The sequence below is a fragment of the Rhynchophorus ferrugineus genome, unplaced genomic scaffold (genome assembly GCF_030347505.1).
Source record: "Rhynchophorus ferrugineus isolate W39M unplaced genomic scaffold, kcgeb_rfMv2 rfM2, whole genome shotgun sequence".
Classification (NCBI taxonomy): domain Eukaryota; kingdom Metazoa; phylum Arthropoda; class Insecta; order Coleoptera; family Curculionidae; genus Rhynchophorus; species Rhynchophorus ferrugineus.
Window position 1 is genome coordinate 6015169 of NW_027472581.1, and position 19743 is coordinate 6034911.

At 33.3% G+C, this 19743-nt stretch overlaps 1 protein-coding gene and 1 long non-coding RNA gene across 12 annotated transcripts in view; both read right to left on the reverse strand.

Moving 5' to 3' along the window:
- Positions 1-19743, reverse strand: part of Eip93F (Ecdysone-induced protein 93F) — a 414251-nt gene that overhangs the window by 85933 nt on the left and 308575 nt on the right. For all 11 annotated transcript variants that reach the window (XM_076394732.1, XM_076394729.1, XM_076394723.1 and 8 more), the window contains 2 exons: positions 15210-15469; positions 12085-12285 (listed from right to left, as the gene is read on the reverse strand). In XM_076394732.1, the coding sequence (XP_076250847.1) occupies positions 12085-12285; positions 15210-15469 (461 nt within the window). The remainder of the gene's footprint in view (positions 1-12084; positions 12286-15209; positions 15470-19743) is intronic.
- On the reverse strand, positions 9765-10456 carry LOC143190469 (uncharacterized). The gene is made up of 3 exons (XR_013004246.1): positions 10328-10456; positions 10201-10274; positions 9765-9887 (listed from the first exon to the last, which is right to left on the reverse strand). It is a non-coding gene; the product is annotated as an uncharacterized LOC143190469 (long non-coding RNA).

The following is a 19743-nucleotide window of genomic DNA, read 5'->3' on the forward strand; positions in this document are numbered from 1 at the left end:
TCTTCCTTAATTTAATCAAATCTGTAGATAAGATGTGTAGGAAGTGTATGAAAGCACAAAAGGTAAAGTCCAAATTGAACTAAATCACCATGAGAGATCATTATAAATTGAAACTGACAAAATGACAAAATATTTTATTTTATTTTATATATATATATATATATATATATATATATATATATATATATATATATATATATACAGTACAATTGTAGATTAGAATTAGGTATATGTGTTATATCACGGGACCATTGGAGTCCTCCTTTTTCAAAAAAATAAAATAGTTTTTTAATAGTAGGAAAAATAATAGCTTTTGTGCTTAAAATTCTCATTTTTTAACTTCTGTGTATGTATTTCCACGATATACTTCAACAAACTTAATGATTTATCTTTAAATGCTTCATGAGAAAAATATGTTCGAGGTAATGATTCAAATCAATTAAAATATTAGTTATTTTTACTCAATTGCTACGTCTGTTGCATTGTTATGGCTGATATAAAAAGAAGTTGGGAAGACCTATAAATAGGAAATACATATTTTGAATTAACATCATGTTGGACAAAAGGCAAAACACATTAGAACCAAAAAAAAACTATACTGGTTAGTCGGAAGATACTCTCAACTTGATCTAAAATCAAATAGGTTGATTTATAAGACAATTATAAAGCTAATTTGGACCTATGGGGTACAAATATGGGGTTGCACTAAAAATTCAAATCAACTAGTCATCCAACGCTGTCAAAACAACGTTCTTCGATCAATTACTAATGCTTATCGCTACGTAGAACTGCACGATGACCTGGAAATATCCAGGATTTCGCCTTGAAACACGAAAGAAGATTACTAAATCATATTAACGTGGAAGTAATACAACTGCTGGACAGCGCGCAGGATGTCAGGAGATTGAAGCGAACCAAACCATACGAACTTATATAAAGTATGTACCTTTAGTGTAAACTATAGCTATTATAATTTTATAATTGAGGAATACATATTGATGTATTTTCTCGCACTCGTCTTGCTTGTGAATTAATCCATGTTCAAGTGAAATGTGGTAATAAATTAATTTATAATTAAGATTGTACTAAGCGTATCTAACAAAGATGTTATAAAAATAATACTTTGAATTATACATTAGCTGTTTATTATTATATATATGTATTTTGATAACTTTTTCTCCTTAAGAAGGCACCTGTTGAGAGAAAATGGTAGAATATATGTTAATCAAAATATTGTCCATCATTTTGTATAACTTTTTCCACGTTTTTGGCAACATGGCGATACTGTGACAAGAGAACGATGCTGGTTTGCACTTCTTCAGCATTTTGAAACCATGTGCCTGCCAAGAGATGCTGCATGCAGAACTTCCCACTCGAAGAGTGTATCTTTCACATATCTTACAACGTATAGCCGAGCGTTGCCATGTAAGAAGCTGATTTTGCACCTGTTTTAACGAATTGTTTGTTCTTTTGCAACAATAAAAGGTCATCTAGAGAGAGTCAAAACCATAGAATTTAATTGTTAGGTTGACTTTTGATATTACACTGACTTTGATTATTATTTCATATATTCACCAATTGGTATCAAAATACAGGTAAGTACCTGATAATATAAAAAAGAATGGCAAAAATGTAATGTAAAGTAATGATCAATAGACAAACTAAAAAAGAATAGGAAGCTTATTTGTTATGATTATTTTATTAAATGTAGTTCTGAAGTGAATAAATAATATTTAAACCAAACCAACAATGGCTACGTTAGTTCAAGGGTACAGTTGATTCGAAAAGCGACAAAAACTCGGTTGTTATACAAGCAGATATATGTTAAAAATAATTTCTTCTTATTCGTAACACAGGGTTCGATTTAGTAACATTTTTTATTTTAATGAAATTACCTTTAAAAATACAAAAATGTGAGTTTTAAAAAGACTCAAAAAATTGTTGATAGCAATTCATAATTCTTTTTATAATGCAGTCTAAGCTGTATTTGTAAATATTTTAAAATAAGTTTTGTTTCACTTGGGCAATCAATGATGCCGCAGTTGTAAACCATCACTATTTCAGATTTCAATGATTTCTTAACCAGTACAGGTTTGTAGAATCTGATCTTTTTGCAAGTATATAACAAAAAGATTTAAGACAAGTGATTATATTGATAAACAAATTAGCAAATATATCGGTATTGACATTCACCAATTTTATTTTCTGTTCAATCTGTAGATCAATTACAAGACGCTTATATAAATAGTTCATGTTCGATTGAAACTTGTACTCAATCAAATATGGCAGTTAGAAAATGATGGTTTGGATGTTTTTTTTTGATAAGTTAGGGAGCAAAAATTGCAAATCTTATTGGATAAATCATTGAGAACTATAAGAATAGTATTCTTATATATTATTCGGTTCATGCATTGTCTATATGTAAGTATTGTTTGAGATGATGAACATTCTGTTTTACATTGCTCAATCAAATATGTATCAATTACCTTTAAACAGGAGAAATATATATATATATATATATATATATATATATATATATATATATATATATATATATGATACATATTTGATTATATATATATGATATTTCGATCGATTCGATAGAATAGAAATTCGATATTGGTTTTTCATAATCTAACCGTGATGAGATTTGATTGACACTTGTTGAAGGTTTGGATTGAATTGGCTTGGCTTATACCAATAAAGAAGAGCTCAAAGCTCAAAGCTCAAGCTAAGCTCAAATGTTATTAACAATGTTATTTACTTCGGAATTTCGTTAACTATGTTTTAGATATAATCAAAGGTACTTAAAATAGTAAATACTTACATTAGAATGGTCTTATAGCTGTGAATAAATGACTGATGTTCAAACTATGCCGGCTGGTTCACGCCTTGCAAGATTTAACATTTCTTGCACATTTTTCAACATTTTTCTGCCTTGGACTGCCTTTCTTGCTTGGATTTTAAACGTCAATTTTTCATTAAAATTCACTCTTATTGCAGAAATAAGTTTATTCCAGATAAAGTAAATCTTATTATCTTATTTTTACGATTATTATTATTATTATTATTATTACTAAAGGGTCTTAAACAATATTTTTTCCTATTTCTAGCGAAAAATTGTCATAAAAGCTCAAACGATTCAAACTTATTTTTATATCAAAAATCATATAATAAGGCACTTAAAGCCATAACAGTTTGTGACAAATATGCCGTTCGTGTTCACGCTGGTTCATTCTCGTATTACTTCACAAAGATTGAAGATAAATGGTGCAATAAATGCGAAATATCCAGACGATACGGCTCCATTTTCTGGGAATGGGATTTTTACGACTTATTTTAGTACATAGAGCGAATATTATAGAGGAAAATTGTGTTATTCTCATGATATTATTACATCTTTTTCGCACAAAAATGGGCGACACTTTCAAAAACTAATATGGAGAGGCGAAAAATATACCGCGGCGTTATAGATGCATAACAATATTCGGATATGGCATTGTGTTCGTTTTATATTCTTTATTTATTATTAATTAACATCTTTTTGTTATAAATAGTTTTGATATTAAATACTTAGTATTATAACGCATTTCCTAAAAAAAACAGAAAGGGTAAAGAAAAAATAACTTTCGTTGTAAAAATGCTTTTGCATTTCAGTTATAAAATTCTGCAACTTTCGGACTATAAACAATAGAAGAATCTGATTCATATATAAAACATATATAAAATCTTTTTTTTTTTGACGGCTTGGTTGGCGCAGTTGTAAAGACCACAGGACTACTGCTGCGATAGTTGAGGGTTCCAATCCTACTAAAATAATTAAAAGAGGAAAAAATGGATTTGGTATTTCACATCAAGTTTTAATTGAAATTTTACTTTTAAGTCATTTAGCACATTAATTAATAGTCGGCTTTCTAAAGATTTAAAAGCTCAAATCGCTTACATTTAGATATCGAAATGAAGTAATTAATCTAAATAATATTCTTCATATCGCGGTTTATCATCCACAAGAACACGAAGTCTCTAAAAATTGTTTTGCACCGACACGACATTGCTCACGATTAGACGTTGGAAAACGCTTCGTACAACAGGTCACTTCAACGACTTCAGAAAGACTGTTATTGTAAGAAAATTATTCTATTATTATTATGTGAATAATGATTATTTCAATACATTCGGATATCCAGATTTATATTATGAATTTTGAAGGAATTATAGAGTCTATAAACTAACATATGGCGCAACTGTGTATTAGATCGCATCGAGTACATTTGTAACTAACTTCATGTTCAAGCCTCATTTACAAACTCATATGTATCACTTCATCGTCGAAGTTTGAGCAAAATGTTCTGAATTTTTTCAGAGCGTTGAAAATTCGAACTAGAGCAAGTCGGCAAGAAATTCAAGGAAAGGGAGACTGAAGGTGAAAAACTCCGTGAAACTTATAGCAACCATGTTCTATCGATTTCAATACGTGATGATTTAAAGACTTTGAAAATGATATAGATACTTATGAATATGAATCGAGCACTGCGCAAAAAACTGACGGAATACGAGCAAAGACACAACATTATTATTCTTCAACATGGCAACCGTTTTGCAAGATGTGGTCATTAAAATGGGAAGTACTACACCACCCGGCGTATTCTCCAGATTTTGATTCTTCTGATTACTGCTTGTCCCAACATATTAGAGTCGTGACTTAATTTCTTATGAGGATACAAAAAAATACATCGTTCTTTCGAGATGTAATCCGTGAGTTTGAATTTAAAGTTTAAGTTTTAAGAGTTCTATTGGCGAAGAATTTGGTTGCCGACGTGTTTGGTAGGATATTTTACCATCTTATTCATTTTCATCATCATTTTCTCATGTGATTATTATTTATTTCTGTTTTATCAAGCTTATTGGGCCATCCTTCGGAAAAATAAGACCAAACTGAGATTGTTTTTCTCTTGTTTGCTTGTAACGATTGATAATAAATATCATGGAATGTTATTATTTTTAGACGGTTAACAAAAGTTTAAGTTGTTCATTTTAATAGTTTTCAACAGTTCCTTTCTTGAGTTAAAGTTAGTTTGGAGAAATTTATGTTATTGTAATATGTCTTTGTCGTATATGATGTTAAACATTCACAAAGCTTTTTGATATAATTTTTAAATACTATCTGTATAACTAATAGCATGAATTCCATTATTACCTTAATGAAATTTTTTAAACTGGTATTTTGCTTGAATATGACCTGTTTTAGTGTCCACAGTCACATGCTGAACCCTTTCTAACTTCGGAACAAACTATGATTTAATGTACAAATTTTAGTCCATTCATGTCATACAATTCTTATTTTTTTAACATCCTATAATTATTTTTCACTGGTTTAGTAGTAGTGGTATTCAAGTATTGATATGTCATTTTTGTTAATATTGTTATATAACATTTCCTGTGCCTTGATGATGATTTGGGGCTTTCTAACGATGGTATAATTTTGATATTCAATACGGATAATCTATTAATGGGACAATTCCTTTATCTAATACGATATTTTCTGAATGTTACATTCCGCTACATTACATTTCTTGAAAATGTCGAGCTTGAAAACATTCATTTGCGGCACCCATTACTTTTATTGTTTCGTCAACAACTCTAAGAGTAAACTTTTGTTGATTTTGACAATTCTAATATAGTGATTTCAACGCTTAAAATCAAGAACATCCTGATAGGATAAAAACGTTTGCAGGAGATGAAGATGCAGAACTGCAGGAGTTATAGGATGAAGACCCAACACAAACTCATGTGTGGATAATCACAACCAATAGGAAAGATCCAGAAGATGGGAAGATGGATGTCACAAGAATTGAGTGATAGGCAATTAAATGTATTATATTGCAATTATATGTCTTCAAATGCATTATCATATAGGAAGTTACAACTGGACTAATGACTGGGAAATACAGCCTAATAACTCTAAATCTATCCATGTTAATTTTGCGTTGTGGCGAAATGACAAAAACCGAATTATATTACTTGGCAGAATTCCTCAAGCAGAATCAGTTAAATACCTCGAAATAATCTCGACGGTAGGTTAAGTTGGAAACATCATGTTAGACAAAAAGCAGAGCAGATTAGACTTAAAGTCAAGCAACTGTGCTGGTTAGTCCGAAGATCAACTCAACTTCAACTTGATCTTGAATCAGAAATATTGGCTTATTCATTAGACTGCACTAAAACATCTAATAAATTAGTGATCCAACGCAGCTAAAACAAAGTTCTACGAATAATTACCAATGCATATCGCTACCTAATCAACGAACAGCTGTACGAAAACCTCGACATCAAATGCATACACGAAGTGATTCAAGATTTAGCAATGAAATATAAAATAAGGTTGTTAAATCAAAGCAACGTGGAAGCGATACAGCTATTGGATAGCACCCAGGAAATCAGCTGATTGAAGCGAAGCAAATCACACGAATTCCTTTAGTGAGTAAGTTTATTTTTAACTACAGCTTAAGTAGTTCAGTTTTGTTTTAATTTGGGAAATACATACTGATGTATCAATCCCGTACTCGCCTTGCTTTTATATTAATGTAAGTGTATGAACTCTTGAAACCAAGAGAGTTAACACAAATCGCTACGGACCTCAATTGATCAATATGAGCCATGTATTGATCGAAAAACTTTCACAATACTCTTAAAGACACAGCAGATGATTTTGCGGCATAATAGTGCATCATATCATACAGAAAAAACAATCAAAGAAGCGTTAAAATAAATTGGAGCTGAAAACTGTTCGGAAACTAAAGCAGAAATTGTTATTTTGAAGTTCTATTGTCTGAGACATGACGGAATGTATAGAATCAAATGGCCAATACTTTGAATAAATAAATTTGAATTATCCATTGTCGTTAGCGAAAAAATCGAAAAGTAATTACCGACACACTTAGTGTATTCCTGATTAATGTTCGGTGAATTTGAATAAATAAGTATTAAAAACTTTCTACCAACGAGGGTATCTGGACTGTATCTACTGCTTAACGTGGTCTCCGAACCACGGTCCTTGGCATTAAGCTTACCAACTGGCGAGTGACCAATTTAGAAATAATGTCAGAAGACATCCGGTCTTACCCAGCCTGGTTACTGGCGTGTCTGGGATCATTTTCCTTGTCGGATTTTACACTGTTGCCTAAGGACAATCACACATTTTAAAAAAACACAAACATAAACTTACGTCCATGCCCCAGCATTCGAACCCGCGACTATCGCAACAGTAGATGGACCGTCTTGTCGCCTTTACTACTGCGCCAACCAAGCCGACGATCGACAAATAAAACACGACCCTGATAAATAAACGCTGGCACATCTCGACGCTATTTCGAAGAAGTAATTAGACACCGACGTGTAGATGTTAGCCGATTATTCTCAACTTCCTGTACTAATATCCTGATTGGGATCCGAGGCGACCTATTAATTTTCAGAATTAAAATCGACCAATTAATCGATGGCTCGATAATTTAAGTGACTCATCGACGGAGCCAAACGGTGAGCTCAACAGACCGCCGATTACGTCGAGAAGAATGATGCGGTTTATAAATGCCGCCCTAACTTCCGTATCTTTAACGCCGGCAAGTTCGCAGCAAAGGTCACTGAAGATGTTCGAGTACCGGCCAAGAATTGGTAAATTATTAAGAGAGTGTTCCGGACTAAAAGTCTGCACTTTTACTTACTTTTTTATCTGTTACTTTAGCAGCAAATAGTGGTCTACAATAGCATATGTTAAATAGTCAATAATTAGATGGTTTGGGTTTGTACATAAAGTTATTTTCGATTAAAGTCAGTGTTCGAATAAAATTCCGACCAATGTGAAGGAGTGTGCCATTAAAGTTCATTCAATGTTTTCATATACTTTTTGTATATATTTTTCTTTACTAATGACATCTTATATTCGATGTGCTTAGTACAATTTCAATTTACAAATTAATTTGTTACTACTCTTCTGTGGTACATGCATTAATACACTAGCAATGCGAGTACTGGATTAATACATCAGTATGTATTTTCCAAATTAAAATAAAACTAAACTACTTAAGCTAAGGTTAAGATTACACTGAACAAGTTCGTGTGGTTTTGTTAGCTTCAATCTTTTGATCTCCTGCTTGTTGTCCAGTAGCTGTGTTGCTTCCACGTTGTTGTGATTCAGAAAATGTATTTCATGTTTTACGGCGAAATCTTGGATCACTTCATATACCCATTTGATTTCGACGTCATCGTGTTGTTATTCGTTGAATACGCAGCGATAAGCATTGGTAATTAATAGTATAATATTTTTTTTGGGTGCGTTGGATTTCTAGTTGGATTGATGTTTTAGTGCTACCTCATATTTGAACCCAAAGGTCCTCAATTGCCTTCATGTCAATCATGATAAACCATTCCCCTTAATTTTAGGTCAAATTGAGAGTATCATCCGATTAACCAGTATAATTGCTGAGTCTAATCTGCTCTGCTTTTTGTTTAACATTATGTTTTCAATTTAACCTACCATCCAGATATATTCCGAGGTATTTTGCTGATTCTGCTTGAGGAATCGGGCATCCATCAAGTGATATAACTAGGTTTTTGTCATTTCGCCGGAATGCAAAATTAACAATGACAGATTTGGAGCTATTAAACTGTATTTTCCAGTCTCTAGTCCATTTGTAGATCTTGTTGACCGCTAATTGTACATTTTCTAGGGTGTTAGACAAAGATATATCTTTTGCCATTATAACTGTGTCGTCGGCAAATGTTCTAAGTACTATTTCTTTTGTTATTGGGATATCAGAACTATATAGCAGATGCAGGAGTGGTTCCAAGACACAATCCTATGGAATTTCAACCGAAATAGGTTTAAGTCTTTAGAATAGCCCTTCGTGTGAGACTCTATCGAAAATATATGATTGCAGCAGTCGACAGTAATTCCGCGGTATCAATTTGCTCATTTTGTATATTAATCCCAAATTCTATACCCGGTCAAAACTTGTGAGACGTCTAGGAATATTGCAGAGTAGTATTTCTTTTCTTTCAATACCTTTTCAACAGTCGCTGTTGTTCTGTGCAATTGTCGACATTTGGGTACTTGAACACTGATAGACATGTAGGTTAGAAAGTAAATTTTAGATTAATTTTATATTTACAAAATTTTGTTGAGGTGATACAATTATATATTATTTAATAGAGAAACTTAGCGGTAGCTAATGGGAAAATGAGTATATAAGGTATGTATTATTATAAAAATGTTCATCAATCAAATGAAAACTGAATTTGTTTCAAGATTATAGTAAAGTTAAGAATTAAAACTTGTGATGTTTCATAATTTTCTGATTTTGCAGATAAATCAAAAGATTAACAAATAGTAGATATTTAAATAAGATGTCATGCATTTTTAGGATAGTATAAATAAAAGATGTAGTTAATAGAAAGTATTAAAAAAAATTGATAACCTACGATTTGAAACTTAGTGGTTTATTATGTCTTTCAGTTTATATAACTCTTCGGTGTAGATAAATAGTTTAAAACAATTGAAATATAACAAATATCCGTATAATAAATTTTAATACAATAAATGCAACAAAACAGTCAAAAATAATTAAAAAAATTAATAAAATATTTAGCTGGATTGTTGGCGCAGTGATAAAGGCGGGGTTTGCGATTGTTTAAAATTTGTGATTGTCCTAGGCAAGAGTGTAAAATCCGACAAGGAAAATGATCCCAGTCAGGCCAGTAACCAGGCTGGGTAAGACCGGATGTCTTCTGGGATGATTTCTAAAGTTGGTCACTCGCCAGTCGGTAGGGTTAGTGCTGAAGACCGAGGTTTGAAGGCCACGTTAAAGTGTAGGTCCAGTCCAGATAAACTCCTAGTTGGTAAAATGAGACTTTAAAATATATTTTTAAAAATATAAAATATTTATTTTGACATAGTATACTTAACATATTTTTAATTCTTTATCCTGACATCTTACTTCAAATTTGCCCGAATTCTGTGAAACTATATGGATTATGATAATTTATCTTTTGTGAGTTTTTTTATTTGGTCTGATAATTATTGAATTTTAATAGTTATTATCAATTCAATAGGATCATCTAATGAATCTTATAGTTTTTCAAATGTTACTCTAGACTTCCCTTTTAGGATATTTGTATTTAAGGATTGTTTCAGGACCATATTACCATATTTGTATTGATTCCAGCGCTTTTTCGGAAGCAATAAGCCCGCATTTTTATTCCGTCCTTATAAGTAATGCCTGCAAAAATAATATAAACATAAAGTAGTTGTTTATACAGTAGTAGCACATACGTGCACAAATAATTTTAAAATTTAACTTCGTCAGCTCTGGTAGCTCTCATTTGTACACATCCACCAGCTGCATTGGTTGCAATTTGGTTTCGTCTGTTTCATTAATAATTATTCTCATTTCTTCTTTTATTCACGCTCTAAGTTTCAGATTTTTTATTTTCCTTTTGCTTTGAATGTTCTTTATAACATGCCATGAACATACCTTTTGTCTAACCTGGACTACAATTTAACCAAAACACATTTTACTAATATCTTATACACTTATTTTCGCAGCGCTATTTCGAAATTTTGTCTATTGAATAATAAATAATTACCTTAACAAAATTTTGTAAGAATAAAATTAGTATAAAAATTACTTCCTAACTACAATTCTTGCAAACAACAGAGCGTGGCTGTAGAATCTGTCAAGCTAATTTAGAACAAGTACGCATGAGCAGTTCTAGTCAATTAACACGCACGCTGGAGTCCTTTTACTGTTGTCTCTGTATAAATAAACACTCGCATATGTCGACTCTACTTCGAAGAAGTAATCACTTAGATGACCTACAATTACATATAGTCTATTCAAAGTTATTTTGTACATACGTCATCTAAATTTGTGGCGTCAAAAAGTCGCAATGTTTCCGCATTTCTTAAAAAGTTCAGGCATATTTTTAAAGTATAATAATAATTAAAAAATTGTAAAACCAATATATCTCTATCGATGTTTTTACACTATATTTTGGATTAAATAAGATAATGGTTTTCAAGTTGTTTTAAACCAAAAGCGTTTGATAACAGAATCATTAAGCGGAAACGCAGTATAAATGCTGAAAAAATCTTGTCAAGGTTTCCTAGAACATAATTAAAACCAAATTGGTTGGAAAATCTAAATAATTCATAATTTTGTGTGGTCAAATTACTGGAAAAATATATTTATGTTATTTGACCAAAAGATATAAATATTCGATAGATCATAAAAAATGACAATATCTAGATGCATGTAATGTGCAATAATAATACCTATGTCAACAAATAATTGCGAAATCTTCTTTTGTATTGAAAGAGTATTGGTAAGAATAAAACGGTGGTTGCTCAATGATGTTTGTAGAGTTTTTGGCTAATCACAGTTATGTAGACAAGATTTTCACCCTCCACTAAGTTTATGGAGCAACTTATTTCATATAGAAAGCGTGCGATTGTCGTTTTTATGGATTTTTATTTTAGTTTTGACTATATGCATTGGTCCTCACTTTGGTCAGCCTTGCAAACTGAATCACCTTTTACTGTTTGTGATAAATCCGATTCATCGTAAACTTTATGCAGTATTTTCACTGACTTGGCACAAGAAATTCATTTACAATGTAGTATTTGGCGAATTCTTCGTCCTATATATTCATCCATTGTGAAATTAGCAAATTCAACCATGAGATGAGCTAATAAAATGAAGAAACTAAATAACCGATAATGTTTAATCGAGAGGTATGCAATGCGAACAATTTCAACTATTTTATAAAATGTTATATATTAAGGACCACTAAAGATGATTGGAATTTTATAGTGATTGTTGTGTGACCACTTAAAGTGTCAGCTTCAGAGATATAGTCATTGGGTATTAAATTTGGTGAATATGGTACAGTATTTATTTTGGATTTCATTTGGCAACACTATTTATAATAATGTAATTATTATTCTCAATTGTAAAACCGAGTTTTATTTGTGATAATATAGTATTTCTATAATTCTTTTATGTTTAGAAATTAATAAATGCGACTTACTTGAATATTTGCTTTGGATCCAACGTCGGAATTCGAACGTTGTTGCCAATGTTCATTTTGGCTTCCGGCGAGCTGTTCGCTGCATTGCTAGATCCCTTGCTAAGGTCTAATGGCTGTTCTCCGCTACCGCAACTCTTGTCAGCCACGACGTCAGCTGATGTAGGTGTTGCTTGGAACTGACGAGCTACATTGGCAATATACCTATACAGAAAAAAGATAACTCAATAAAATATTTGTTTATTAACTTCTATTTTTATGTTTTTGGTTTTTTTATGGGTTTAAACACAGACCATAACGAGATTATACTTTATTTGGCTGCGATTGCGAAACCCTTTATAGCGGAAGTAAACGCTAAGCTGTAAAAGAAGCGGCGCAACGATCATAAAAAATGGTTCGACGAATAATCGTTTACATTATTTCCTACAATCCGCTGGGATTGTGTATGGAGAACCGCAAAAGAAACCTATGATCTGGACTGTCTCATTATTACAGTCAAGCATGAGGCGGTTCCGTTATCAATATCGTGGTATTCATCTGGTCCGTTCGTTCACATCAGTGGCCTAATTACTGTGAATGAATATCTTGATATTTTTGATGATGGATTTATTACTATGACAACCATATTGCTGACAAATACTGCCATATTCGAAGATGATAATGCACATGTATATGTTAGAAATACTGTATATATGTTATATACAACCAAAATGTTTCAGTCTTGGTTTGTCGATTACCAAAATACCATTAAACATCTTCTCGGTACAATCACCAGACCCCAACATAATTGAAGCTTTATGCGAAGTCTTAGAGCAGAGAGTGTAAATACATTTTTACTTCCAACATCATTAAAGTAACTGACGGATGTTTTGGTACAAGAATGGTGACTTAATACCTTATTAATAAATAAATATTGCGTACATAATAGGTGTTTATATTATTTTCTTCATCTCTTGTGTGAAAACTTAAGTGTGTAGCAAGGGTTACTCCTAATTATCTATTATTAAAATTTGCAGTCACTCATAGATGGAGTCAAAGGATGCATCTTTCTTCGTAGATTGAATATACTAACGGTTTTCATGAATTTGATTAAAAAGAATTCCTATGTTTAACATAGGAGAAATAACTGAAAGTAAGGACTTAAAATTTAATTTTAAAGGATATTTTTGAATTTGAAGCCTTATTGTCAAAAGTCCTCACATTGTATTTTTTTTTTCATCGATAGCTGCTACTTTTTCCTATATTTCAGGCAATTTACGGATTCCATCTCCAAAGAACGTTGTTGAAGAAAGAAACATGTCGAACTTCTCCACAATATTGAATCTTGAAATAAAATCGATCGATTTTTTATACATTTTTGGATCATACTTTTTGGCCAGTGCGGTAGTATCATTTCAAAGTTTCTTGTTTTAGTGAATGGCTTAAGCACATCAATTATAGAATATAGTGATCCACATTGATGGTTTCAAAGGTTCTAACAATTCATAGTATATAACATCGAGCTGATCTCATCATATACTGAGTATTTAGCTTTAGATTTTAACATTAGCATTAGCCACGGACTTTCAGCTTTTGCCTTCAGCCGTTGATGTTGATGCATGACCAGGTGCTTCCCATTATTTTCTTCTCTTTGGATTATCACAATGGATCGACTTTTCATCACTAGTAATAGTACAATGCAAAAATCCTTTCCAATTTTGACGTTGGAACAGCATTTCATACGTAGCCAAACGCCTTTCAATACCTTTTGTTCCCACATTTTTTAAGCGATGATACTCTCAACAATTCTCCACATGCTTCTTGTGTTTTAGATGGATAATCATCGAGTCCTGGCTGCCAAGAACGCTCTATGTATTCGGTATCCCTACATTCAGAGCGTTAAAACCACACGTGTTGAAATCGATGAAGCATGGTTGCCATAAACCTCATACAGCAATGGATGACCTTCAGCTGTTACAAATTCAGATATTTTCAACGTACTGAAAAATATTTTTGTTCACATTTCGACGAAACTAAAAAGTAAAGCCGCTCAGTGAGGCTTCAACATAAAGTTGGTGAGAGTTACCAGGTGTGCGGGTAAATCATTGCCGTTTTTTTCGGAGAAAAACTACATGATTTTCAGGAAAATGGAAACATATATTTATTCAAAGAATTGGCCATTTTATTCTATACATCTTGCGCATCTTTTGGGTTATTTATGGATACCATTCCAAAAAAACTGGTTCTCTGAAATCCTGTGTCCCATTGATGCGAAAAGATGCTGGAAGAGGTCGCGTGGAGCAAGGCCTGGAGAGTACAGCGAGTGTGATAATATATTCCATTCAAGTGCTTTCAACGTTTTCTTGACCGGTTTAGCTTCATGAGGCGCGTTATAGTACTGTAAAATCACTTTACAATGTTTTCGGTCCCATTCTGGAAGTTTTTCTATCAACACATGGACCAAATTATTCATTTGTTGTCACTATTAACTGTTTTTCTAGGTCACAATAGTTCGTAATATACCACGCTACCACTCTGGTCCCATCAAACACAGATCATTGTCTTGCGACCACAATTATTCGACTTTGGAGTCGATCGGTCGGTTTTGCCAGGAGCTTGTGTTTTCAGAATAAATCGACTGTTCATCACCCGTCACTATTCGATGCAGAAATAACTTCTCATCATACCTATACAGACGATTTTGCGATTTTCCATTTGTCTGTTATTCAATTGATGTGGCACGCATCTTCTCATCATTCGGATTTTTCGTTTGCTGCATCTGCAAACGATCTCGGTCGACCATAAGGCTTTTTGTGTTCGAAATCATCATTTTTAATTTTCGAAACCATGCCTAACATGTTTTTAAGATTGGGGCATTCACCGTAAGTGTCTACTAGCAAACGATGACTCTCAGCGGCACTTTTGTTTAGATTAAATAAGAACAGTAATGCGTGCCGCAAATGCACGTTTTCAGGTATTTTGCATGAAAGATTTTTACAAACAAAAGAACAAAATAATATGTATTAAAACATAACATTGCATACTTAAGCCTAGCGATATCTGTTGACTTTCCAGTACATCTGGTATACCTGATGCGAATTAATACACAGTCATCACTTTTTTGTAAATCCTATTTATTTGAAACTAACCAGTTTTGTGTGGCCATGTTTGAGGCGTAAAGCGACAAATGTGGAGCACCCGACGAGGGTCCGAATCCAGCACCGGCACTTTTGAGTGCCGCCACCGCCAAGGCCATGTCGACGGTGGTCATGTTGGGATGCGGGGCACCCGGGTGTAGTTGGCCGGGGGTCAGTGGTGGCGGGGTGGGCGACGCGGGAGACTGTCCGTCGCCCTCGTCACCGCTACGTCCACCGCTGTCCGTTGAATCTGAGTCTGACTGACGGGGACTCTAAAATTGAAGAGAAAAACATCAATTAGTCAAATGTTATAAACAGGTTAGGGTTTAACTATAACACATGGACTGAAAAGTCCCGGACCTGACACATAGATGGCGCTAATTTTATTGCATTCTGCATTTTATTAGTTAATACTAATCTTTAGAAGAAGGCTGTTAAAATTTCATGATATTCTGCTGACTAGTCTGTGAGTTATCGTGCTAAGAGTGAGATTACTTTTGTTATTTTTAAAGCAATGGATCAATATAATTTCGTGTTTTAATTTTACACTGCTTCTTGACGCGAAAAATACCGTTCAAGCGAAGCACTGGCTTGAGAAGAGTGATAATGGCTCCTCTCCATCAGAAACAACAATAAAATGTTGGTTAGCTAGCGTCAAGCATGGCCGTAGATATACCGATGATGCAGAACGCAGTGGATGTCCAAATGAGATGGTAACACCAGAAATAATCAAAAAAAATCTACAAAATCTTTAAAATGAACGAAAAGTGAAGTTGCATGAATCATTTAACATCGTGAAGATATCGAAAGAACGCGTTTGCTCACTGTTGCCCAAAAACAAGAACGTGTTGATGATTCTGGCCAGTGGTTGGTCACGTTTAAATGTGACAAACAGGAATTTTTGCGTCGATGTATGACAATGGATGAAATATGGATTCCTCACTTGACATCGGAATCGAAGCGATCGTCATCTGTGTCGGCAGCAATTGGTGACCACCCTATTCTGAGACAAAATATAAATCGTTCTACAAAAGTGGTATTGAAATGTTAGAGCACCTCTAACAAACTAAGAACTGCTTGACGACCTTGTAATAAATTGATGTACAAAGTCATGCAAGATTTTGCCTTAAAGCATGAAATAAAATTACTAAATCACAGCAAAGTGGGAGCGACACAGTTACTGGACAACACGCAGGACAACAAAATAATAGTAAGTCAGATTTATTATTACACTTTCATTTTGTGAGGTTATTTTGATCAAGTGTAAGTATCAGATTCAAAGACAAGCGTTGAATGTAATCGAATCCCAGTGAATATACTCAATTTATAAAAACCTATTTCTATATTCAAAGCCGTGATTATTATTTAAAACATAAACAACAATAATTTGTTAAATATCTCTCTCAGTCACAAATATGTTTTTCTCTAATCTTTAAAATTCCATACCATGTTATTTATGTTATTGATTAACAACAACCTATTCGATGGGTTTTACGTCTATTTGATGGATTTTAATAACATACTTCAGAAAATATCGTAATGTATAATCTGAAATGTTTATTTTAATTGGCGAAAACCATAGGCGTCCATAAATTGATAACTGTTAGAAAATAATAACGTTCTTGAAAAATTTAGTGTTAAATGGTTTTATATTTGTTACTTTACTTTTTTAAGTGGAATTCGGTCAAAAGTATCGCATCTGAAGCTGTAAGGTAATAAAAGGTGGATTGAAGGTGTTCAAAGATCACTATTCTGAGTAAGAAACATTCAAGATTTTAAAGACATCCCTAGTCACTGGATTCCCAGTACATGCATCACTCTTCAAGGTGTAAGGGCACCAAGGACGGTCTGAAATTGCTGTGAATAAACATAGTTTACTGGAGTTTGAACATAAGCTGTTGTTGCAGTTCAGTGTGAATGGCCACCAAATGCGGGTTGCAGTAGCTCATTTTCTTAGTCGTAACGCAAACTAGCGGACGAAGGTATAATCGATACGCAAAAACAATTTTTATAAAAACTGCAAACTGTCCAAATGGAATAACGAGCACGTACATCACTATGGCCGTTTCTTTTGGAGGGAGGTGTTATGTAATACGGCCGTGTCCATCCGGCCATCTATTTCTAAAACTACCTGAATGGTCAGCGAGTGAGAAGGGTTGGTCTGATATCTAATAGACCCTCAGTGTCGCTTTGTATTATCGTTCAACAAGACAACTCTTCTTTCTGTAAAACACTGTTGGGTAATATAGAATTTAAATGGTTTAAAGATAAATCACGAAGAGGTCTAATGATAAATTTTTAAGAACATATAATAAAATCAAGAAGGACTTACTATTTTAATTTTGTGTATTTAGATGAGATATGAATATTTCAGGATAAGACACTAGGATCAAGGCAAAATTATAATAAAAATAGTGTTAAGACAATAAAAGTTTATGGAAAATGGTAAACGTTGTAGTGATAATTGATTAGGTTTTATTAGTCATAACATTTATTAATAATTTAGCGCATATATATGATGCTTCATGCTGAAAACATGAATTCTTAATAACACCTTCGGTTTGGATGAACTTCATCAGATACATTGAAGAAGAAATTGACAAATGATAGAATTGGGAACAAATGTTAGATAGATTGGAAATTAACACCTTAGTTATTCACTCGAATGAAACTTTCTGAATATGGGATTATTATTCAATGCTGACAATTTTCAAGACAGGGCGATGAGAGTGGAAACAATTAAAAGTGAGTATATAATTATTAACCGATAACTCTAGGAAATCATATTGTAGAGTATGAAAGATGTGTATATATATGTGTGTAATTGTTTAGAATATATATGAGCATTTTGTTAAAATGTGTGAGGGGAGAAATAATTCTAACTGCCTTACAGATATGGAAGATGCATTAGTGAAAATGCAGTAATTAAGTCTAGTTTTATTAAGAATGATGTATACATGTAGTAAAAGAACAAACTAAGGATAAATACAGTGATATCAAAATAATTTTACAAGGAAGCTCTGCATCGAAGGAAAGAAGGTCTAACTAAAACGTAAATATACTCTCTAATAAAAGTAGAATAAGTTACTTGAATATACAATTGTTAATTAGGTAGATTGAGCCTTCAGGGGATACCACTGTATAGAAAACGTACCTAGAATTCTATTTCATAGGTTATGTCGAGTTCAAGTATATATAATAAAACACCACCCTAACCTACAAACTATTATAATCGTATAATTAATTGTAGTTTTAAATCCATCGATAATAACAGGTCAATTGAAAACCGGGGACTTTTAGTACCATAGTAAAACACATTTTTTGGCAAAATTATTTTTTTATTCAACATAATTCCGTTCATTTTTTTGCTTCAAAATGGGCTTTATTCGACGAAAATTTCTTCCCAGCGAGCATTTTTTTGAGATCTGAGAACAGGAAATAGTCGCTGGGGGCCAGATCTGGAGAACACGATGGATGAGGAAGTAATTCGAAGCCCAATTCATGTATTTCTGCCATCGTTTTCACTTACTTGTGACACGGTATATTGTCTTGGTGAAGCAGCACCTTCTATTGCTACAAATGTGGCCGTTTTTCGGCGATTTCGTCCTTCAAACGGTCCAATAAGGCTATGTAATAGTCGCTTTTGATGGTCCTTCCTTTTTCAAGGTAGTCAATGAAAATTATTCCATGCGCATCTCAAAATACAGACGCCATAACCTTGCCAGTCGACTGTTGCGTTTTCCCACGCTTTGGAGCGGGTTCATTGTGTGCAGTCTACTCAGATGACTGTCGATTGGACTTCGGAGTGAAATGATGGAGCCCTGTTTCATCCATTGTCACATATCGACGCGAAATCTCGGGTTTATTACGCTTGATCATCTTCAAACACTGCTTCGAATCATCAACTCGTTGTTGTTTTTAGTCAAAAGTGAGCTCGCGCGGCACCCACTACGCCCAGAGCTTTCTCATACCCTAATATTTATGAATGATATGATGTAAACGTTGCGTTGACATCTTTAGAGTGTCGGCTATTTCATTCAATTTCAATTTACGGTCATTCATATTCATTTTGTGGATTTTTTAGAAGTGTTCGTCGGTAACAACTTCTTTTGGGCGTCCACTACGTTCGCCGTTTTCGGTGCTCATTTCACCAGGTATAAACTTAGCATACCAATCCTTAATGGTTGATTTTCCTGGGGCAGTGTCCGGAAACTCGGCATCAAGCCAAGTGTTTGCTTCAACTGCATTTTTCCCTTCAAAAGCAATATTTTATCAACACGCCAAATTTCTTTTTAACTATTTTTTCACTATAACAAAAGTTGCTTCACTCAAAATGCTATAATTCATAAACTACAGCTGTCAAATTAATACACGCATCTTTTGAGTATTAGGGCCAACTAAAAACATATGGATATAATTCTAGTAGCGCCATCTATGTGACAGGCCGGGCACTTTTCAATTGTTTTGTTAGATTAGAATTTTGTTATATGTAAAAGGCAAAACGTACTAAAAGTCAGAGTGGATGCGGCAATATTGCGACGTTTTC